This window comes from Pocillopora damicornis, chromosome 10 (assembly GCF_964200805.1).
Source record: "Pocillopora damicornis chromosome 10, jaPocDami1.2, whole genome shotgun sequence".
Taxonomy (NCBI): Eukaryota; Metazoa; Cnidaria; class Anthozoa; order Scleractinia; family Pocilloporidae; genus Pocillopora; species Pocillopora damicornis.
In genome coordinates this window covers 8245139-8269978 of record NC_142679.1, presented here as the reverse complement: position 1 = coordinate 8269978, position 24840 = coordinate 8245139, and the positions used below count along the sequence as shown (strand labels likewise).

The following is a 24840-nucleotide window of genomic DNA, read 5'->3' as shown; positions in this document are numbered from 1 at the left end:
CTCTGTTGTGTATTCCGAACAAAGGCCGGGAACACAGTAACTAGATCAAGATGGCGGAAGAACTATTTTTTAATCTGAACAGAAAACCTCGTGTACAATACCAAATATGGAAAACAGGTCTCGTGACACTAACGTCTACGTAGAACAGGGAAACCAAAATTAGGAAAAATCTAACAATTTCCTCCCTTTTAAGACTCAATAGTACGCTAATGAAAAGAAAGAATAAAACAAAATCCAAGAAACAAATTTCAAAGTATCTTAGATAACATGTTGGTACTGTGACCACAGAAAGAAACACCACAGTTCCTTCTAGCCGCAAACATAGTCCTTCAACTTGGGAGGTGGTTTAACCAAACGACCGGCACGGGTGGTAATCGATTCAGGTTTCGGATCTAGTTGATGACCTTCTGGTTCTGGAGGGGAAAACTCCCCAATAGGCGTCACAGCCAAAGGTGGTGCATCCTTCCACTCAGTCTCCGTAGCTACAGGCGGTGTGTCATGTTCGACCTCCTCCGGAACAGCACAATCATCCATCGTTTCTGCGTCAGGTGGGCAAAGGTTGCTATCCCGTAGCTGCTCGACATGATGTTTCCAGGTTTGGTCGTTTACCTTGACTTTGTACAGGACTGGACCCGTTTGTTCAATGACGGTGCCACGCACCCATTTTGGACCTCTGCGGTAGTTGCGGACCCATACGTTCTGGTTTTGGTCAAAAGACTTTAAAGTGTGGTCATTGGGCTGGAGCAACTTCTTGTTAACTTTTCTTGAAACATCCGGCTTAATCAGATCCAACCTTGTCTTAACATTCCGACCCAGGAGAAGCTGTGCAGGGCTAAGCTCAGTAGTGGCGTGTGGCGCTGATCGATAAGCTAACAGGAACCTATCAAGCTTGTGTTGCAGGGTTCTACTGGACTTGTCAGCCTTAACTCCTTTCTTGAAACTCTACTAATCTTTCCGCCTGACTGTTGGTTGATGGATGGTAAGGTGCACCAGTGACATGCTTTATACCGTTCGCAGTTGTAAATTTCCTAAAGGTTTCGGACGTGAACTGTGGACCATTATCTGACACCATCTGGTCAGGGAGTCCCATGCGGGCAAACAGAGAGCACAGCGTGCTAACGGTTTCTTCAGCAGTGGTGATCTCCATCACGAAAATCTCCGGCCACTTGCTGTGGGCATCGATCACCACCATGAGCATCTTTCCCTCGACTGGTCCGGCAAAGTCAATATGCAGTCTTTGCCAGGGAAGGGAAGGGTACTCCCATCGATGCAGGGGTGCACGGGCTGGATTATTTGCCAACTCTTGACATCCCTCACAGTTTCGGACGGCCCCTTCTATGTCCTTGTCAATGTTTGGCCACCAAACAAAACCCCGAGACAAACCCTTCATCTTGACCATACCAATGTGACCCTCGTGAAGCGTTTCTAAAACTCTCTCTCTCAGTTTGGCTGGGACAACTACTCTACTACCCCACATTAGAACTCCATGATGAATCGTGATTTCGTTACCGCGATGGGCATAGTGGATGAGCTCTGGGTGAAGTTCGGTCCCTTGCCATCCTGACTGCACAAGCTCCAGAACACGGGAAAGTACTGGATCCCTACGGGTCTGCATTCTCAAGTCGTGCTCTGTAACGGGGAGGGCCTCGACAACGGTGGTATGGAATATTTCAACTTCATCGGGCTTGTCAGCGGGCGCTGATGGTTGAGGTAGGCGAGATAAACCATCACAATTGGCATGTTGCTTGGTACCTCGGAACTCGATATTGTATGAAAAAGCTCCTAGGAAGAGACACCAACGTTGAATCCTCGCTGCTGCTGTGACTGGCACAGCCTTCCCGGGGTCCATTATGTACTTCAAAGGCTGATGGTCGGTGACCAAGGTGAAGTGGCGACCCTCCAGGTACATTTGGAACTTCTTCACACCCCAGACCAAAGATAATGCTTCTTTCTCGATTTGTGAGAACTTCTTCTCTGTTTCGGACAGGGACCGGGACGCATAAGCGATAGGACGCTCTACTCCCTCAGCAGTACGTTGTGACAAGACCGCTCCGAGACCATACGAGGAGCTGTCTGTGGCAAGAACTAGTGGTGAGTCAGGGTGATAGCGCATCAGAACCCTATCCTGTAGCAACATTTCTTTCACCACAAGAAAACTAGTTTGTTCCGCAGCTCCCCACTACCACGTCACATCTTTCTGTAACAGCCGATGAAGTGGAGCAAGATGAGTGGCCAGATCGGGCAAGAATTTGACGTAATACTGGACCATGCCAAGAAAAGCACGCAGTTGAGTAACATCCTGAGGTTTCGGCATCTCAGTGATAGCCTTTACTTTCTTTGGGGATTGGTGCAGTCCTTCTGCAGAGATGACGTGTCCTAGGTACTCCACAAAACTTCTAAGGAATTTACACTTTTCTCGGTTGGCTTTCAAACCATACTCTTCCAACCTCTTCAATACTGCGACTAACCGCTCCAGGTGTTCCTCTATGGTATGGCCGGTTATAATGATATCATCCAGGTAACAGAAGACCCCTGGTAGTCCTTGAAGGATCTGATCCATAGCTCGCTGCCAGATGGCTGGCGCCGAAGCTACACCATAAGGAAGGCGCTGGTACTGGAACAAACCACGGGTTGTGTTAATGGTGAGGAAAGGCCTGGAGTGCTCCTTAACCTCCATTTGTAAGTAAGCCTGACGAAGGTCAATGACGCTGAACAACGTTCCCCCACCTAGGCTGGCGTAAATATCATCAATGCGGGGAAGTGGGTACTCGTCTACCTCCAGCTGTGAATTGATGGTCACTTTGAAGTCACCACACACTCTTACACTGCCATCCTTCTTCACAGGTGTCACAATTGGAGGAGCCCACTCACTAGTAGCTACCTTCTTTATAACTCGTTCAGCTTCCAGCTCTCTCAATGCTTCGTCCACTGCTGGTTTACGAGCCAGCGCTACTGGGCAGGCTTTCCAGAATCTAGGCCGGGCATCCTCTTTAACTTGGATCCGTGCTTGGATATTCTTCATTTTGCCCAAACCTTCAGAGAAAACATCTCCATGCTTACTCAGGACATCTTCCAGGGCTGGAATGGTGTCGGATGTTTCCAGACGAAGTAAGGGCCAGTCCAGATGGATAGATTCCAGCCATTCTCTGCCAAAAAGGGTGGGTCCCTCATTCTTCACTACATATATGGGAAGTTTCTTTGACTGTCCCTGATACTGCACAGTCACATGGCAAAACCCCATAGGCTTCACTGACTCTCCGGTGTATGTGCGCAACTTCAAGGAGGTGTCCTTTAAAGGAATGTGGCGGAGGTAATCCAAATACACCCTCTCACTCATGACTGACACCACTGAACCTGTATCCAGCTCCATAGTCACTGGGCGGCCTTCAAGGTAGATCTTGAGTGAAATGGGCTTTGTGTTTTTAATGTCTGAGACATGGTACAGGTTCCCAAATTCTCCATCACTTTCTTCGGAATCATCACCCTCCATGACATTGATTCCAGCCTCAGTCATCTGTGAGGTGGCCTGTCTCTTCCTACATGCTCTCTGTGTATGTCCAATGATGCCACAATGAAAACAGCGTTCTTTCATGAAGGGACACTTTTGTGAGTTATGTGACCCTGAACAGCGGTAACAAGGTTTAGACTTCTTACTGTCCTTACCTCGGGGACCCTCGGCCCTAGGTGGTGGCTTGGATATGGCTTGTTCTTCCCCAGTTTTGACAGTGTCAAGTTTATTGATTGGGGTGCCTGGCCCTTGTTCTCCCTGAAGCACGTGAACATCTTTATTAGCCTGCTCAATGGCCAAACACTTTTGAACCGCAAGATCAAATGAAAGGTCGGCGAGTTTTACTTTCAACAATTCCGTAATCATCTTCGAGTCGCGGATACCTGAAACTAATCGGTCACGAAGGCGCTTGGTTCGCATGGCCTCTCCAAACTTACATTCTGTGGCCAAGTGCTTCAGCGTGGCTACATAATGACTAACTGACTCACTGGAATTCCTGGCTTGGTTGTCGAACTCATACCTCGCAACCAGCGCTGATCTTTCAGGTTTCAGTTGTTCCCGCATTCACTCCACGATGATCTCATAGGTAATGGCGTCATCTTTCAGTTGCGTGGGGGCCACTAAATCCTTCGCCAATTGGTAAGTCTCCACCGGAAGGTTCGTCAAAAGTACGGCCTTCATTGTTTTAGGTTCCTTGATCCCATTTGCAAGAAAGTAAAAATCCAGTTGTTCGGTGTAGGACTCCCAATCCGCTCCCACCACAAACTTTGTCACTTTGCCGATGGCTTGACTTGTGTTAGCGCTCAGTGCTTCGTCCGGCATAATTTTATTTTCGTCGTCTCTGTCCCTTTTTGGAACGTGATTTGTACGACCCACTCCTGTTAACCGCTTGTGCTTGATCAAAGGGATCCCATCCTCGTCGCCAGTTGTTGTGTATTCCGAACAAAGGCCGGGAACACAGTAACTAGATCAAGATGGCGGAAGAACTATTTTTTAATCTGAACAGAAAACCTCGTGTACAATACCAAATATGGAAAACAGGTCTCGTGACACTAACGTCTACGTAGAACAGGGAAACCAAAATTAGGAAAAATCTAACAATCTCCCTCTTTGCAACAAAATAAGCTATATCAAATAATCTTTCCATCTTCTGAGAGACTTCTTTTGACATTGACTACAGAGCGCGTGGTAAAGGAGCTAGCTGTGGATTCTCAGAAACTTTAGCAGCCGCAACACAACGTGTATGACCAGTTGAAGTTTCGTGGCTTCTCACAGATTCTATTTTAAAGTTCTGACTGCCAGACACGAAGGTAGAGGATGAGTCACTGCAAGTTGGATTGTCTCTACAAAATTTGCAAAACATCCGGTTTCCTTCTGAGTCGTACGTTAGCCATGTGAAGTCTTTCAACCACGACCGTACGAACTTTTGTTTCGATGAAGATTGAGATGTCGAAGAATCATCAATTGCTCTCTTTGAAGTGGAAGTTGTAGATGTTTAAGATGATTCAGAGGATTTTGATGACGACAGAAATGCCCTGATATCCATACTTAACAAGAGCAATCACGCGTGGCATTTCAAGAGCAATCACGCGTGGCATTTCAAAATGGCGGACAAGCGTTTTTTGATAGCATTGCATCATGGGTATGTGACCTTATCCCATGTTTCCTTGATCAAGCAAGTCAATATGGCGGCGAACGAACACGGACTTGTAACGAAACAAAGAATTATTTTTCGAATTTAGTTATTTTTCTTTTTTCATCTCATGCCAGTTGTTGAAATGAAAGAATTTTGAAAATGTTTGAAGACTTAAGTTATTTATAGAGGCGAAAATTAACTAGCCAAGATGGCTAGCAGATGAGAAAATCCACTAGCCAAAACTCAAAATCTACTGGTATTTGGCTAGTAGACCACCGCCAAGTTCGAGCCCTGCAAAATAAATTTCGATAAGAGTCTATCCCCTGAAACTTTTTTTCAACACATTTTTGAAAATCTTACCTTGCTAATGCATTTGTAATTTCTTTTCCGATATTATCGCCATGGGATGGAGTTCGTGTCTGCTTTAGGGTGGCCTCATATCTTTGTTTATCCGCTGTCTTTTTCCAATTTTTTCGGAATCCAGCATTTTGAAATTCAAAGTTAAAGAGAGCACCACCAGATTGTTCCACACCCAAGTCTATATTGAGGGCATCCAATTGCTGTTGGTCTAATTGATCATACAATTTATTGGGTTGATCGTCAGATATTTCCCCACCATACTGTTGTTTTCAAGTTCATCATAATGTTGATTTAATAGGTCATCCGAGATACTATCCTCTTCCTCCACATCATCATACGTTCTTTTTGCCATCATCGAATAAATCTACAACTAACAAGACATGACACAAATATAATTTTTACTCGCATTTTATTTACAAAAGTTTCTACTGTCCTTTACGCGATTCATGTTATTATAAATCTTCTGGGTTTTTTATGTATTCCATGACCAATTCAGTTGCGGTTTTAAGGTTCCTTTTTAACAAGTTTTAGGAGGTTGAAAAAACACGAGTCCGGTAAAAGAAGAGTACAAAACAAAACGCTACAGCGTAGCAGAACTCAGTGATGATGTTGTTAGAATGGAGGCAGGCCTTCCAACAAAAGAAGTATTTAGCATTGTTGTAAAACATGCACTTAGATTATTTTTCTGGCTGGAAAGTGGAGTCGATTAATTTTTAAGATCAGATTTTTATCAATTTAATGAAACTTAGAACTATACAAACCTTCACCTAGCTCAATTGTTTCATTGTAGTGTGTCTACTATTTCAAACATTGTTACAACTTTTATTCATGTTTTGCATTGCATTTTGTTTGATGACTTAATGACAACCATTCCCTCTAGAAGAAAAAACAAACTTTCTGCACCATCCTCATTTAGTCAATTTGGCTCATGCAGGATTATTATAGACTGTACTGACATAGAAGTGGCTGCTCCTGGATTGATGAACCAACAAAATGCCACATACTCATCCTACAGAGGAATGAACTCTTTCAGGTGATTATTGGTGTTGCACCAAATGCTGTCATCGCTTATGTCAGTTATTTATATTCAGGATCCATTTCAGACAAGGCTGTTGTTCAGCAGTCTGGTCTGGTAAATCATTTCAGTGCTGGTGACATGATCCTGGCTGACAAGGGGTTTCTTATCCAGGATATTCTACCCAATGGTGTCTCTGTTAATATTCCACCTTTCCTGAACAGTGGAACATTCACAGAAAGTGAGGCAAGAGCAACCAAGGCTGTAGCCAAATGCTGAATCCATGCAGAGAGAGCCAATGGTAGACTGAAAGACTCTAGAATTTTATTCCATCTCATTTGCACTGTTATGCTGACATTCTTTTGCAATTGTGTGCTGCACCTGTCAATGTGCAGTTTCTTTTAATCAAAGAAGGTTGTGAAGATATGGTTTTTGAATAATAATATTGTTTTGAACACTACTAGGTGGGCTGGATAATAAAACTGTTTAAGAAAACATATATGGGTTTGAGGAATTGAAAGGCTCAGAGCAAGAACGACCCCTTGATTTTTCGGCCATTTTATGAAAGTGTTCAGAAGTAGTTGAATTTTGGCATGTGGACTTAGTTTTACTGGATATACACTGTTTTGGTTTTTTTTTCACTGGTTTGCGCTTCGTTTTCGAGAAATAACGTATGCAAAAAAAACCTTGAATTTCGTAGCGGCTTTCATTGAATGAAGCCAAAACAAAAGAGAATGACAATATTTTTTGCAAATTGTCAATTTTATAATTTTATGTTCTGCTTTAAAGGGACACTGTCACGAGCATCGCTTCAAAAATGCAAGAGTGCAAAAACACATTTTACAGCAACAGAAACCTACAAATACCGGTCCAGTTTTGATAAAAGTAACAATGCCAGTACAATGAAGCTGAAAAAAAGTTTTATCATTGTGATAAAACCAGGAACTCAAGAAAAGTCAGTCAGCCTGATTTTTTCAAGTTCTGCCACCGTGACAGTGTCGCTTTAAACTGCAAACTATACTTTACTAGTGAGATACCGTTTTGCGGAGGCATATTACCTCTTACATATATCTTCATAATATCTCTTACTATATATCCTAGTATTATGAACTCCTGATCTTACATATGTGCTATGTCGAACGGTAAAAGCATTAAAAATTTGGCTAGTATAGGTTTTAATCGTGTTATTGGCTAGTTTTCCCGTTTAGAGAAAGAAAGTTACATTGTATTTACAAATTTTCAGCACAATATTATATTCTCTTTAAAATCTCAGCCTCGCGTTTATGCTTAAAATATTCTTAAAATTTCACAAATTTTAGCCGGTATTATGTTAAAATAAGATGTTCATTTATCCTTTGGTTCTGGTTCGGCAGCCTCCATGGTTAAGTAAAACTGGCGCTGGGGCTCAGGGACGAAGGCAGCTATTTGTTGCAGGTCTTCCAGTTTGGCTGGGACCACCTTCAAATGAGCAGGATAGTTTGGTGTCTGGCGCCGGATGTTTACCTTTTTCCAGGGTTCATCTGTGGAAAACCCATACCTTACCCAAACTTCGTCTGGATGGTGGACCATTTGGGTTTGCCCAGTGATAGGATCTTTCTCCTCTCCCCAACCAAAGTTTAACCAATGCGCATCGAGGATTCGGACGCGCTTCCCATCCCGGTCCTTCGCTATCAGTTGGTACCTAGCAAGAATATTAATAATGGTTAAGTGATATGAAATATAAAAAGATCCATATGAGTCCTATTCTACAAGGTTTCCAAAGTTCATTGCGGCTTCGTGGTTTTAAAAACAAGCATTGTGGGCCTTATTTTTATTTAGCTTACTTTAGATCCAGGAAATAGATGATATATTCAAAAAATTTTAGTGGAAATATCCGGAGAATTAAGTAATGATTTTCTTGTAGCACACCGCGAATATCGCACCCTTGAACTTTCACCCCCCCTCCCCCCTTATCTTTATAAGGCTTAGGTGCAAAAACAAGCTATTACCAGGATTTTTTACGGTAGGCCACTCTAAAACGCTCTATAACTTGTACATACATATTGACGCAATAAAACGGGGGTGCATATCTGGTAACCTCATACTGGTGACCTCATTAATTGTCTATGTACCTGGATTCCAAGAAGGACCTCCAGTCTTTGAAGTCAGGCTGCCTCATTTCGCGTACCACGAACGGTTTCACTGTATTCGCCTCTCTGACGACTTTATACCAGTCCTCTGGTAAGTACACCACTGCACTTTTCTTTCTCTTCTCTATCTGGCTAAAGTCTGTGTCATTTTGAAGGAACGTGTGGCCCCTCACGAGGTACTTGTGGTTAAGTACCTGGTAAACGCCCATGTGGTGTAGCTCGGTGTAGAGGGCAACTATCGTCATGTTTCTGTTTTGACCCGAACAGCCATCAGAGTAGCTTAGGAGCGACCTATAAAGACAGAATAAAATAATATGGTGTTATAGTGAGACCTGTATCTAACAATGACTGGGGACTAGGTGAATTTGTTCGCGAAATTGAGGGTTCACCTTGTCGGAAACCTCGATATAACGGGAAAACTACACTTATAATACTTGGCTTGCCGCTTAGAAATTTGGAATTCCCTAACAGCAGATGATTTCGTAAGTTATTAGTTGAGTGTGTATTTGATGCAGATTACAGATCCACTTTATCACTGTATTTATTCCATTACACACCACGGCGTTTATTAAATTATTCTTCCTTCGAGTGCTGCCTTTATTCGAGGGCGCAGTTTATTTAAAATCCAATTTGTTTTTTGCAAAGAATAGTATGTTAACTGAATATTTGATTTTAAAAAAAAACCATGTTTCATTTATTGTTCTCGTGTTTCGATTTTCAAATGTACTGATCTTAAAACATGGTTACAATGAAGAAACAAATTTTGTAGGCTTGCACAAACTCAATTATATGTTGCTGCATTTGCTTTTTGATGATGCGGTGTTTATTCGAGGGCGGCGTTTATTATGATAATCATTTCTGCTCTAAACTGCGGTGTTTATTCGAGGACGGTTTTTAATCGCATAAATATGGTAATCACTTTATTTATTGCATGGGCGATCACAGAACTGTTCTGGCGATAATAAAATTCGCCAAAACTCTAAACAGTATTTTTGACTGTTGCAGATTGAACCCTTATGGTGTTGCTCCGCTTTTTAACAAACATAGGTTTCTTTTCTAAGTAAAGTTTTATCAAATTCCTTCAAAGCGCTTTAGAGATATATACTAAAATGCTGTTGTGATCACTCGTGAGAAACGTCGCTTGAAACTTTTAAATTTGAAAATCAAACATGCAGGGTTGGAGGTTTGCACTAAGATGCAACCGACCGATGTTCCGAAATAAAAAAAAACTAAAACTTACCTCGCTCCAGTGTTAAACTCAGTGAGGACATTATGCAGGCAGTTTGCCACCTCCACTGACCCAAGTTTGGCTGTTGTCTCATCCCACATAAACATATAGCCCTGGTTGGACACGCAATAGTGGATACCAAAGTTGTAGGTCCACAGCTGCCTCTTATAAAACATCGTTATGCTGTAAGTTTGGGGTCTCCGGATTTTGTGGAAAATCTTAAGTTATCATGTCTACGACATCTTTACTGCGGTGTTTTACTCCTGAAGAGCCAACTGGACGGGGCTTTCCAACCCAGCTCCTCACTGCGCGTGCCTTTAAATGCAGATTCAGCAAGTTTGTGATGTTCCTCGAGTTCTTTTTCAAGTTTTTCTTTTTCCGCGCCCTTGGATGATCGCACTTTAAGGGCCAGTTTATCGCAGGTGGCGCAAGTGTCGTTGCAAGGTAGTGCGAAGCCCAGGTTGAATTCTCCATTGAAGATGTCCCTGTATGTGTGTAGTAGGATGTGGGCTTTCAGTTCCGGTGGAATTGGTGTTGTGTTTTCCTGCTGACATCTAAGGAAATAAAATGATTCTCTATTATCACAGCGCCAAAAGTAATGCGTTTAGTGCGTTTAGTAGAGATGTACAAACTACCGCGAACTGATGTCTTTAATACCTGTCGACATTGTCCTTTATTATAAAAAGTTTACGCTTAAGTTTTCAAATTTGCCATTGGCAGTTCTTGTGAACTTTTTGTATTTTACAATTTCCTTTTTTTTTCCTCGGTGTATTTCCTCGTTTTTCTGGCGTTTTTTACGTTGAAAGGGTATTATTTATTTTTTATTACCTAAGACCTTAAAACTCATTTAACTGTTGGTTTGTTTTGAGCTACTACAGTTACCTTATAATTTCGTGTTCCCTTTCGAGAACAGCTGGCTTGTTCATCTCTAGGTAATCGTAGTACATTCTCTGTACTGACCATCCTGGTTCCAGATACTCTCTGTCAGGGTTGTCTTTGCGGGAATAATGGGATGTTTGTCGAGGAAAGGAACTGATGTGGGCTCTGACCTATACAAAAGAACATACGTTAGAATCAATCCTGCGACATACATACAAACCCCAACCCTTTCCCTGTTTTCTTGACTTTACAAAATAAATCAAAAAAAATAAAAAAAAACATCCAAATCAAGAAAAAATTATCATATTATTGTAGCTTAAATATATTGCAAGGAGTTAAGGCTAGCCTTTCCTAACATCTCTTCAGCAAATATATCCACACAGGATTACTTTTAGTAGTAATTTATGTGACAAAAGAAAAACTTTAGCCTACAGTCCTGCACTTTTCACAATCTTAACATTAAAGTTGAATTTTGTCAATTTTACAGGGCAAACTGACCTCCACTTGAAATAATACTGGAGTCTGCCCAAAACAAAAACAATTTGATGGTATTCAGTTGGCATTTTAATCAATCAATCAATCAATCAATCAAAGTTTATTGTCTAACGTGAGGCATGGTTGCCCAATTGCCCGAGCCAGAGGCTCATGTATAAAACGGTAGACTATAAACTAACTATAATTAAAGGTACATTATAAGAAGTACTTATAAGTCAAAATAAATTCCAGCATGTAACTAACTCAATTAACACAGACAAAAAGGAGAAGACTTGAGCTGAAGGCAAAAGCCCAAACACAAGCGACAATGTCAACTGAATCAGATAAAAAATAAAAAAAATAAAAACTTTATAGGTAAAAATGTATAAGTTTAGAGTATGAATAATAATTGTGAATTTGTAGGTAATTAATATTGATAGTTAAAGGAGTCTAAACATTATTTTCGGTGAAAGATATTGTAGTAGATTAATATGAATAAAAATGACAATGTATGTGTATGTACAATGAAAGTCAAATACATGTATTACATTTACAGATAGGTCCTAGTGTGCTGAAATCGAAAGTCTTAAGTTTGCAACAGAAATCGCTAAGCTTAGATGCTGTTTTAAGTTCTGTAGGTAAACTGTTCCAAAGGTGATCAACGTTATATGTAAAGGAATTATGATAGAATCTATTATTATACCCTGGTTGCACTAGATTTACACCTTTATTCCTTAAATTATATCTAGATTCCCGCAATTGAAAAAAGTTTTTAATATATTCGGGACCGTTCCATTTCATACATTTAAAAAGTAGTACCGAGGAACTATAAAATCGCCTATGTTCTTGAGTTGTCATGTTGCTTTTAGCTAAAATTGTATTGTAGTCAACACCATTGCCGAGATTAAGCAAAGTTTTAAGTGTGTACTTATTGACTGATTCCAGTTTAGAGCTCAGTGTTTTATTTATTCCAAGCAATAGCGGACTACAGTATTCCAGGTGAGGAAGTATGTAAGCCTTATAGAGCGATAGGCAGACATCTACAGGCATAAGTTTTTTGAGTCTCCTAAGGGCACCAATCTTGGCATAGACTTCTTTTATGACACTCTGTATGTGATCAGTAAATGTTAACTTGTCGTCAATTATGACCCCAAGGATTTTGAGTGAGTTAGATAACTTGACTCTAGAGTCACCAATGATAAATTGAGGGTCGTAAGCAATATCTCCAATCATCATAGCTTGGGACTTTATGTTGTTGACCATAAGATAATTACGAGAAAGCCAAGACAGGAGGATGTCAATATCATGGTTCAGGGAGATTTGCAAGAAAGTGATATCGATAAGTTGTCGTATCATCGGCATATAGACACAAGGAAGCGATCTGGCCAGCAAAGTTTATGTCATTCATATATATATTATAAAATAAGGGACCGAGAAGACTACCTTGAGGCACACCACATTGAACGGGAAGCCAATCAGAGAGTTTGCAATTATATTTAACTCTTTGCTGTCGCTTGGTCAAGTATGACTGTATAAATCTGAGGGCATCATCATTCAAACCATAAGCACGCAACTTGGCTAGGAGTAGGTTGTGACACACAGAGTCAAATGCTTTGGAAAGGTCAATGGCAATAGTTCCAGTGACTTTCTTAGAATCCAGGGCTAGTCAACCATTTTTAGAAGAGCAGTGCAACATGAGTGCCCACTTAAGAATCCAGACATATTGAGAGAGAAGTGGGTCTTGAAAGTATCATAGAGCTGATCATACATAACTTTCTCAAGAATCTTGGGAATGGACGAAAAGATACTGATTGGTCTGTAGTTTTCCACAAGAGAGCTATCATCCTTTTTATAGACTGGAGTAACATTACTTAATTTCCATTCCTGTGGCCACGTTGAGTTAGTAAGGCTGTAATTAAGGAGCTTAGTCAGAGGCCCTTTGATTGTTGATGCAGATAGCTTAAGAATCATGGGAGTGATATTGTCAGGTCCACAAGACTTGTTCGTTTTAAGGCCAGTGAGCAATTTACCAATGTATTCCTTACTGACAGATTGAAATGAAAAACCAAGATTGAAATTGCGCGACGAGATTGAAGTCACACCTGGATGATGTTCGAAATCTTCAACAGACTTAGTCAAAACAGCTCGATCAAGAACAGGTGAAGAGAAGTGTTCATTGAAAAGATTGGATGGATCACTTACAACTGCACCCCTATCCATTATTCATGTGCCATCGCTGTTATCTTGTCCAGAAGACGGTAGAAGAGGCTTTACCCGCTTCCAAAAATCTCCAGGAGTTGTTGTGTTAGCCCAAGAGTCCAAAAAGAACCGTTTAATAGATATTCGCTTAAGTTTGGTAACTAAGTTCCTTTGTACTCTATAACTTTCCCAAGTTTCGTCAAGTTTTTGGCATTTAATAATTTAGTCATTCCCTTTCATCCAATGATCGATAATTATACTATTTCATAGAATCAACAATTTATCAAAAATAATATATTATATATTATTGGGAATCACAGCCAAACCCAAAGAAAGTTCTTGAGAAAAATAAGGGGAGGAGCAGGGCAGGCAGGGGTTTCATAGGGGGTCGAGGGCAAGGCAAATAGACTGGCTGCAAGGAGAATTTGACGGCCTGGTTTGACAATCTTGAGGAAAGTTTATCTTATAAAGAAGTTCAGGTCAAAAAGCTTTGTAGTCCTGTGAAAACCAGTTGCCCTCCTGTTGAAAATGTTAATGAAACCCCCAGTGGCATGAAAAGCCTTTAACACCAGACAAATCACTATTAAATATGTCCCAACCTTAACAATTTAATTAAAATCAATTATTAATATTACTCTACCATTCTCCTGCAACTATTTTGGGGAAAATATAGTTTAAATAAAATTGTGTTAAAAGTGGGATGTTTGCTGCCCAAGATTCATTCCTTTCTATTTTTAAAACAGCTAGGTACATCCTTTGTGGTCCACAGAACAAAATAACAAAATTTTCGCTGAGAAAATACATTTCTCTCTGGACCTGGTGCCAGTAAACATGCTCCTTCTTCAATACATACTCTCTACTGTCAGATTTATCGAGGCAAAATGTTGCTGAAGATTGTACAGCCTCATCTATGGTTAGTGTGCGATTATCGGAGGCGAAAGAAAGAGGGGAGTCCAAGTATATGTTTAAAGCTATATATTTAATGAGCAGAGGAGCTCACACAAGCAGGGCCTGAGGTCAACTGAACTGTTGCATAATCACAATAGGATATTTATAAGTCGAGCGCGGTTGGTAGGTAAGAGGATTAAGGGCTAATCCCACATCCCCCTTTCTAGACATTTCGATACTGTAAGAATGTCTCTGTGCAAAGTCTTCTAATAATGGAAAGCGAGTCTATTAAGTAATTTGATCATGAAACTAATAGCAAATGTTCATTCAGTCCTAATCAAAACCTAATCTCTTGGGCGGGTTGACCTTTCTTCCGGAACGAGTAGCGGTTCCAGGAACGGGAACTGGAATGGAAGACTTTTGGGCAGACATAAAAGCTTCGTTCTTCTCTGGCGGAATAGGTGGCTGATCCTTGGAAGTTTCGGGAGGATCAGGTGGAGGGCTTTCCGTTGTGTACTTTGCTTCTTTAGGATTTGGATTGAGTTGACGTCTGTTTCTTCTAACAGTTGCGTTGCTGTCAGTGTCGAGGTAGTAGGAACGTGGCTGTGGTGTTTTGGATACTACTACCGCGTTCTCTTTGCGATCAGGGATGTAAACACGATCGCCTGGCGACAGATTACTGAGCTCTTTAACTGCATGTCGTCGGTTGTACTCTTTCATTTGCTCGGTCTTAATCTTGGCTTCCTTTTCACGCAATGTCGTTAACTCTGGCCATTGCGGTGTTAGTTTAGACGGAGTAGTTGGAAGGGTGGTGCGTAGTCGCCGTCCCATGCATAGTTCGGCTGGGCTGAATCCGTTTTCCAGTGGAGTAGCTCTGTAAGCGAGTAGTGCTTCATACGGATCGTCAGATTTTGTAAGGAGGTTTTTAGTTGTTTGCACCATGCGTTCAGCTTCTCCGTTGCTTTGTGGGTATTTTGGACTGCTTGTAATGTGTGTGAATCCCCATTTTTCTGCAAATTTGGCGAATTCCGCTGAGGAATACTGCGGTCCGTTATTGGAGATCACGGTTTCTGGAATTCCATGGCGCGCGAAAATCGCTTTTAGGTGATTGATTACTTCTTGAGAGGTGGCTTTTCGAAGTACGCCAATCTCGCAATACCGCGAGAAGTAATCTACCACGAGGACAAATTCCTGTCCTTTCCATTCGAATAGATCGGTTCCTACTTTTTGGAATGGACGCTCAGGTAACTGTGTAGGAATCATGGGCTCTGCACGATTAGTTTTCGTCTTGATACAAGTAGGGCATTCCCTGACAAGATCTTCTATCTGCTTGCTGAGATTCGGCCACCAGACACCACTTTTCGCTCTTTCACGGCATTTCTGGATGCCTTGATGACCTGTGTGTATCTTGTCTAATACATCGAGTCTTAACACTGAGGGAATTATGACTCTGTCGTCTTTCATTAGGATTCCCTGCTGAACTGTGATTTCTGCCCTGTACTGCCAGTACGGTTGGAGTGAACAATTCAAGTGATGTTTCTCTGGCCAGCCTTCACTGCATAACAGCTTAAGCTTTGAACAGACTTCGTCTTCGTCCTGATGAAGGCGTATTTCTTGCAAGCGGCGCTCTGTAGTTGGCAGGCATTCTACTATGTGTGAGACATAGAGGTTTAAATCTTCGTTAAGTTTCTTCTCGTCTTTCGTGAGACTTCGGTGAAGTGGTGCTCTTGATAAGGTATCAGCTGTGGTGAGGTCTTTTCCGGGTACATGGACTATTTGGTACGAGTAGCGCATAAGTCGCATCCGGAACCTTTGAATACGTGGTGGCATGTCCTGGAGACATTTTGATCCTAGTAACGGCACCAACGGTTTGTGATCCGTTTCGATAAGGAACTCTTTACCGAGGACAAAGTCGGCAAACTTTTCACAAGCCCAAGTAGTTGCGAGTGCTTCTTTCTCTATCTGAGCGTATCTTTGTTCAGTAGACGTCATAGAGCGCGAAGCGTAGGCGATTGGCTTCTTTGAGTCATCTTGGACTTGTAAGAGGACTGCTCCTAATCCATACGACGACGCGTCTGCAGATATAATAGTTTCTTTATTGGAGCAGTAATGAGCGAGAACTGGCGCTTGAGTCATTTCTTTCTTCAAGCGAGTGAAAGATTCTTCTTGAGCTTGACTCCAGTGCCATTCGTTCTTGCTTGAAAGAAGATCGCGAAGAGGCATAGTCTTCTCCGACAGATTTTCGATGAACTTTTGTTGGTGGTTGATCATTCCCAGGAATCTCCGTAGTTCTGCAACATTTTGCGGTTTCTCCATCTTTTCAATAGCTGCAGTCTTGTCTGGATCGGGGCCTATTCCTTGAGCGCTGAGGCTATGGCCCGCGAACTTCAATTGTTTCCTTGAAAATTCGCACTTCTCTGGGTTCAAGGTGATTCTTGCTCTGATCAATCTTGTTAAAACTGCGTCAAGTCGTTCATCATGTTGTTTTTGCGTCTTTCCATGCACGAGGATGTCATCCATAATGCATATGACTCCTTCTAAACCTTCCAGCTCGTTTAGCATTCTCTTTTGGAATCGTTCTGGTGCTGATTTCAAACCGAAGGGGAGTCGCTGAAAACAATATCTGCCAAAGGGAGTCAGAAATGTGGTCAGGAGTTGAGAGTTTTCTGCTAGCTTCTCCTGCCAAAAACCGGAATTTGCGTCAATTTTTGTGAACACTGTGGACTCTCCAATTTCACCTAGCAAGGCTTCAATCTTTGGAAGTGGATACGTTTCACGGCAAACGTTTTCATTGAGCTTTGTCAGATCCACACATATTCGGATTTTCCCGTTTGGTTTAGGTACTGTCACCATTCCAGCGCACCAATTTGTAGGCTTGTCAACCTCTCTGATTACTCCCAACTTCTCCATTCGGGCAAGCTCTTCTTTTACTTTGCTTTTCATTGGTAATGGAACACGTCGTGGGGTCATGATGGCAAACGGTTGAGCGTCTGACTTCAACTTGATTTCATATTCTCCCTCAAGTTCTCCCAGTCCATGGAACAGTTGAGGATATTTCGCTTTAATACTTTCTTCGTAGCTTTGACTTTGGATTTCATTGATTCGAGCCAATAGATTTAGCTTTTGAATCCCTGGCTGCCCCAGAAGAGGCTCTTTTAGGCCTTTAACAACGTAAATATCTTCGGTCACGCACTTTTCTCCCAGGGATAAAGTGTCACGAATTGTCCCTATTACACAGAGACCCTTGTGATCCGCTCCAAAGAGTCTTTTGGAGGTGTAATGTAGTTTTCCTAAGTTGCATTGGCGAAAGACTTCTTCAGGAATAACTGTGACATCTGCGCCGGTATCAATCTTGAAATTTACTTCGGAGTTTCCTATCGATAGATTTGTACGCCATTTCTCCGATGTTTCGATTGTGTTGACGACTTCGTTGACGGTCATTACAGAGATATCATCTTCTTCCGAATCATCATTAACTCTATGGACTTGTTTTGAGGATTTGCAGACCTTGGAATAATGACCCTTTTTGTTGCATGCATTGCAGGTAGCATCTTTGGCTGGGCAACGCTGAGGAGGGTGACCTGGCTGAGCTCCACATCTGTAACACGATGTTTTCTTTGCTTTCGAAGAAACTCCATAATGCTTGGGTTTTGGACTTCGACGTTTGTTTTCTGGAACTTTCCTGTCATGTATTGCCGATATGTCAGCGGCACTTGAGGGGTTTTGAAGAATTTGATCATGATGTTTCGTGATTTCGGCGGATTTAACTTCTTTAATTACCTGATCCAGAGTTAAGTTGTCATTTGCCATCAATCGACACCTGAGATGAGAATCACGCAAACCAGCAATTATTTGAGTGTGCACCATTTGGTCACGAAGGTCCCCAAAAGAGCAGAGGTCGGCTCTTCTCTGAAGATCTTCAATTAAGGTGAGGACAGATTCTTTGTCTTGCTGAAAGCGTCTTACGAACTGTGTTCTCTCGAAGACTAAAGCAACTTTTCCTTTAAAATGATCTTTGAATTTTTGTTTGACATTCGCGTACTGGATATCTTCACCTGACAGTTTGAAACTATCATAGATGTCGGCGGCATTATTTCCCATTACGTAAATAAGCGTATTGATGCGCACTTTATCTGACAGCTCATCACGTTCCGTAGCTGCTTCAAATAACTCGTAGCGCTTTATCCAGTGGTCCCAATCGTCTGTTTTGGGATCAAACTTAGCCGGAGGAGGAATATTGAAATTTGCTGCGGCCATTTTTACGCTTCCACTTTGTGGGTTATCCGTCTGTAGTGAAGCCGTTGAAGAACTCGGTTTCACTGGGTCTGTGGGTGGTGACGTGACTGGCGTGCTTGATTCCTCGAATATTTCTTCGTTTGGATCTTGAGCGTTTGAATTCATTCACGCGATGTGAAATGAGGTCGGAAACAACTTTCTTTTCTGCTACTTCTTGTTCCTGCTGTAGGATCCCACTCCTGACACCATGTGCGATTATCGGAGGCGAAAGAAAGAGGGGAGTCCAAGTATATGTTTAAAGCTATATATTTAATGAGCAGAGGAGCTCACACAAGCAGGGCCTGAGGTCAACTGAACTGTTGCATAATCACAATAGGATATTTATAAGTCGAGCGCGGTTGGTAGGTAAGAGGATTAAGGGCTAATCCCACAGTTAGGTTTCTTTCAGAGTATGGGCACTTGGCCTCAAGAGCAGTTTCATGGTCAACAATCCCATCAGGGGAAGCACCAAGAATACTAGAGGAATGAAACCAGATTCCAGTTTCTTTAACTGTTTTCCCTGTCTTCAAGGTGAAGGCCTTGATAGCTTCCTCTTCATGGTTAACTCCCCATTGTACTGCTTTCACTCTTGAGAGGTTGTATTCTGCAAGAAGGTGTTTCGGAAGCGAGGGAGTAACTCGTTTGGCTTTCAGAACACTACCAAAGTTGCTGGCAGTAAGACGGCCCCTCCTTGCCAAATGCCAGGCAGGATTGTCATGCTGACCAACAGTGATCCTACTGATTTTCAATATATCTTCTTCAAGTATTCTGGATCGTCGAACTAAACACTCCAGTTGTTGTTGAAGCCCTCTGGTTTGAAGAAACTGTTCTGAAAATATTATATCCTCTATTGTTGGAATTGGTAGTTCGTTAAAAGGAGGTGGCTCTGGGCTGAGCAGCCAGCAAAGGCCTGGAAACCTTCCATATTGTTTAAGGTCTTCATACAGCTGTGCTCTGTCAACCTGTACTGGCTTTCTTCCCAAGGCAGTGTACTTCTGAGGTGGAGGGAACATTTCTGCCACAGCTTGAGCTGAGAGCGATGTGTTTGACTTCCTTTTCCTCCACTGACACTCAACGTCGGTTCTGCTTAGATTATGGATGCCGTGTATAAAGAGTGCAGTTGCATGGCTACACTTAAATGCTCCTCTTGGGCATTCACACTCAGTCGACTTAATTTCGTGTTGCTCATCCAAATAAATCTAGGAAAAGAAAACAACGAAAGAACATCACACCAACGAATTGGATTCAGGTGGTCCCACATGATAACAACAATGTGCTGCGCTAAAACCACGCTATGAAGTAAACAAATCACTCAAAGACAGATCACTATATTATAAATATGTATGTATGTATGTATGTATGTATATATATATATATATATATATATGACTAACTGCAGACAGTACTGTTTCGGCCTTCTGGGCCTCATCAGTGCAGTGCTGATTATATATATATATGTATATATATATAATGAGAGGAAAAAAAGGACGCAACTACAAATGGAGAAATGTAGTTGCGTCCTTTTTTCCTCTCATAATATTTATTCTGCTCTGCTTCAACGTATTGAGCAATGTTCCACGCGAAAATCGACTTGCAGACTTCCTATATATATATATATATATATATGTAAACTAGAAAAAAGATAAAACCGTGAATAATTAGATGAATAGTTGAATTACTTCTCAAAAACTCTGCGTCAGAATTTAAATTGAATCTAATAATAATAGCACTATGATTTAAAAATGTCTATTCATTATCCAATAAAAGAGATTACCACAAAGTGATTTTTGTGGTATCTCTGTCTGACAAAAACATATGTAACATCCAGAAAACAGGACAGACAGAAACAATCAGATCAAATTAAGTACTCGTGACTCTAACAGAAATTTCTTAGCTCTAGTCTTTAATATATTCTTGGAGTTTCTCTTGGTAAGAGATTTCAACTATCACATATTCTATGAAAAAAACTATATTTTAAGACATTTTTCTCAGCATGCTTCTTTTTTAAGGTTAACTTGTCCTATGTCTTAATGAAAATTGGTCAACCTCTGAATAAAAATCTAGGTAAGAATGAACATTGATGTTAATATAGCCATATAGGGCCTTAGATAAAAAAAAAAGTCACATTAGCCAGTAGCCTTCTCTTCTCTAGTGACATGAGGTTCAATTTAAAGATTAAACGAAACTTACCTGGAAGTTGGAGTTTGATTGTAATTACATGAGATAGGAAGTACATGCGCCAATCAGTTTTCAAAGTCAATGCTTAATGGGCATGTCACCCAATAGCAACAAAATTGGGGTGGGTTTGGGAATTTGGCATGTAATCTCCCAGCATTCTGTAACTCGGTAGAATTACAATCAAACTTCAACTTCCAGGTAAGTCTCGTTTAATCTTTAAATTCTACCTCGTTACCATGCCGAGAGATCCCATTAAATTTCAAAGAGACATGCGTATGAACCCCAACCAGAAATTTCTATTTGTGTGAAAATTCAGATTACACTGACATTACAATACAATACAATATTTATTTTGCCATATACGACATTTACAGATGGAAAAAAAATGTAGAAAATTGATGACAGAAAATAAATGGCGAGAAAACCTGAAAGAAACCACGAGGCTTATAACAAGTCAGGCTTTCTCACTTAAAATAACTAATCTTATATTAGAATTACAATATGGACTTATGGTAATTAACTTTGACCGCGCACACGTACACACACACACACGCACACACATATTAAGTAAGTTAGTTAAGAATTACTGCCTTACAGAAGTTAATACCTAGAGAGAAGAAATTCCTTAAGCTTTCCTTTAAAAGAAGCAGAGGAGGGAGAACTAGTTATGTCAGAATTTAGCGAATTATAAAAGTTTGGACCTTGAAAGTAAATTGAAAACTTCCTGATGTTCGTTCTGCACAGTGGCAAACGGAAGGACTGAGCATTCCTAGTATTATAATTGTGGATTTGACTATTCAGTTAAAAAAAAGTTATTGAATTTGGAAGGGAGTGTAGAGTTCTTGAATGAAAACATAAAAGTACCTAATTGAAACGAATGGATATCATGAAATTTTAAGAGTTTAAGTTCCTTAAAAATAGGGCTAGTATGGGCAATGTATGTAGAATTGCTTACTATTCTTAACACACGTTTCTGTAAGGTTACAATTCTTTGAAGGTTTGACTTATAGGTACCAGCCCAAGCTAAATTGCAATAATACAAATATGGAAGGATCATAGAATTGTATAAAGTACGAAGGGAGTGAGTAGAGAGAAAAAACCTAGATTTATGAATAATACCTATAGATTTGGATAATTTTTTTGCTGTTAAGGATATATGCGATTTCCAGGTCAAATTGTCATCTAATAAAACACCCAAAAACATGGTTTCAGAAACACGAAGAATAGGCGGCTCATTTATGAAAACTTGAAATTCAAAGGATTGCTTCTTTTGCCAAGGCTTGAATACCATAAAATTAGTCTTGGCTAAATTCAAGGAGAGCCGGTTTGCTGCAAACCAGGTTGACAATTTGTTTAATTCTCTATTTAATGTGTTAATTAGGTAAACAGGATCATTATGGGAGATAAATAAGTTTGTATCATCAGCAAACAAGATTGCATCAAGCAGGGAAGCATTGTTCAAATCATTAACATACAGGATAAAAAATAAGGGACCAAGAATAGAACCTTGAGGCACCCCACATTGCATATGTAGCGGTTGAAGTTATGGGCTTATTGTACTATTTTGCAAAACAATATGCAGATGACCATCCTGTGGTCTGTAAAATATCATGTAAGCTAGCAGATGCCTTACTGGCCGCAGAAACTGAAGCTGCTCAAGTGCTATGCAGCGCATAGATGGATTTATCAAGGTCCGCTAAAAAACAGATCTTGGTGAACCCAACATATAGCATCATACCTATACTAACTTGGTGGTAGGGTTTGATATAACTAAGTAATAATTTTGACTGAGAGTCAGTCATAAGAGTACGAGTCCGTGAAATATATTCTTTCAGTGTTACAAATACACAAATGCTTGGTTTTTCAAAAGCCTCAAAGTCTAACTGAGGATTAGACACACCTGGTTTACTTTACTTGACATTATCTGTAATAAGGAAAGTTATTTTGTCTTAAGATTCGTACATGTTCCTTAGGTCCAATAAATGAATGGTCTGGCCTCTGGCCTGACACTTATAACATCAACATAACAACTTTGTAAGTCAATTCTTTGAGAGATATTGTTTCAAGTGGATAAAGCCCTGATAGGTAATTCAAGACCACCTTAACATTTCGTACTTGTTTATACTTTGGCGTTAGTGGTTGTCTTGTAAATTCCCTTTAGTAACCTGGTTACAAGAGGATGTTGTCCAACAGGTTTCCCATTATCTGTCATTACATATGTTGACAAGGTACTGTGTGCTGTAGTTATTGCACTGTAGGTTACAGGAGGCTAGGGAAATGATGAAAACCCATGTAAGTATTATTACACTCATCATTAATGTGACTTAGACTTTTGTATGTGTTCTTGTCACTTTAGGCCTACTTCTTCTAATGTTTTTTTAATTCATAGTCAAATTAAACAGTAGAAAATGATAATCAGCCATATTGCTTGTACTTCTTAATTCTAAATTTTAACTCCTAAATCTCATCATTCTTTAATTACAAAATCAAATTTCTTTCAATCCAAAGACATAATTTCTTTCGCCAATGATATTTCAGAGATATAATATGGTCGGCTTAGTTACAAATTTACCACTTTTTTCACCTGTAAGGGCCATCCTCCAAATTAAGATGAACCTCTGATGGGGGCTCAAATCAGGCAATGTGGACTTTTTTTGACTTTAAAAAGGCCTTGACTAATTGCCCTTGTTTGCCAGATGTCAAATCACTTCCCTTGCTTTTGATATTGTACAATCTGGCTTTTGTTGACCAGTTTGGAGGACCATCAGGCCATCATAGCTGGTCCAACTTTCCTTCTATGTTATCAGCTGAAGTTGTGTGAGATTGCTCCTTAACCTCTAGTGGGGTCGTTTTACCTCTCTCCTTTGCCTCTTCAAAGGTTTCAAAGGACAGGGTATTCACTGGACTTGCCTTGAACTGTAAGACTGACAAAGGTTAAGGTGAACAGCACTGTCAGTTTGACATTTTGAACTCTTGTTCTTTTTTTTCTCCTTTTCTCATTTCTCTTCATTTTTTCTTTTTTTTTTAAATTTATTTACTCAACTTTAATTATACAGATCTTAATATACAAATTGTAGATAAATTAACAATTAAAATAAATAAAAAGAAAAAATGAAAAAAAAATCACAAGATCTGAATAATTAGGCCAGTTTATACAGGATACCAGAATTCCTTATAAAAATAAACTGTCAATTAAAAAACATATGTATGTATGTATATATATATATATATATATACACACATAAAAAATTATACAAGTTTGCTCAAATACTATGAAATATGACAATGTATCACTAATCAATTATTAAAATCTATCCTTATTTGCGTCAAATTTGTTAAGATAAAATTTATTAATACTGTTCTTAAATGATGAGAAATGTTCAATTGTTCTGAAATCTATTGGTAGGCAGTTCCACAGGTCTACAATACGATTGAAGAACGAAAACTTACAAACATTAGTTTTGGAAAGGCCTTTCACCAGTATAGCTTCACTATTTCTGATGTTATAATTTTATATTTGACAAAACATTGAAATAAATATAACCTTTCAGGCACTTAAAGAAAATCAAAGATCCAATATCTCTCTTCTATATTGTAAAGGTAAAAGTTTCAGTTTGACAAGTCTCTCAGGGTAACTTAAGTCAGTTTTCAGGATAAATTTAGTTGCATGTCTTTGTACGTTTTCAAGTGCAATGATCTTTTCTTTAGTGTAAGGTGACCAGACCTGTGGAGCATACTCTAGCTATGATTGAACAAGTGATTTGTCTAAAATTATCAATGTTTTCTGATCACATTTATTGGTACAAGTTCTTTTGATCATGCCCAGCATCTTGTTGGCTTTACTGATGATAACATCAATGTTATTATTCCAAGATAACTTGGTAGAAACATGCACACAATGGTCTTTCTCGGTTGTAACTGACATAATCTGCGAGCCATTAAGTGTATAGGTTGAATTGACAATATTCTTTTTCCTTGTGATTGCAAGATATTTGCCTTTCTCTGAACCAAACTCCATGAAGTGATCAGCTGACCAATTTGGATTTGACAGGTCACTTTGTAGTTGTTAAA

At 40.1% G+C, this 24840-nt stretch overlaps 1 protein-coding gene, 1 non-coding gene and 2 pseudogenes across 2 annotated transcripts; 1 reads left to right on the top strand and 3 right to left on the bottom strand.

Moving 5' to 3' along the window:
- Positions 1–6121: 6121 nt before the first annotated feature.
- Positions 6122–7572, top strand: LOC149038769 (uncharacterized; annotated as a pseudogene).
- A 284-nt stretch (positions 7573–7856) lies between these two features.
- On the bottom strand, positions 7857–12591 carry LOC113669773 (uncharacterized). Its single transcript, XR_016180639.1, has 5 exons — positions 12049–12591; positions 10759–10925; positions 9889–10430; positions 8631–8939; positions 7857–8200 (listed from the first exon to the last, which is right to left on the bottom strand). It is a non-coding gene; the product is annotated as an uncharacterized LOC113669773 (transcript).
- Positions 12592–18899: 6308 nt separating this feature from the next.
- On the bottom strand, positions 18900–19824 carry LOC149038768 (uncharacterized). The gene has a single exon (XM_089185688.1). It carries the CDS (start codon positions 19602–19604, stop codon positions 18900–18902), a length of 705 nt encoding a protein of 234 aa, XP_089041814.1. The 5' UTR covers positions 19605–19824.
- A 570-nt stretch (positions 19825–20394) lies between these two features.
- On the bottom strand, positions 20395–24787 carry LOC149038767 (uncharacterized; annotated as a pseudogene).
- Positions 24788–24840: the final 53 nt, after the last annotated feature.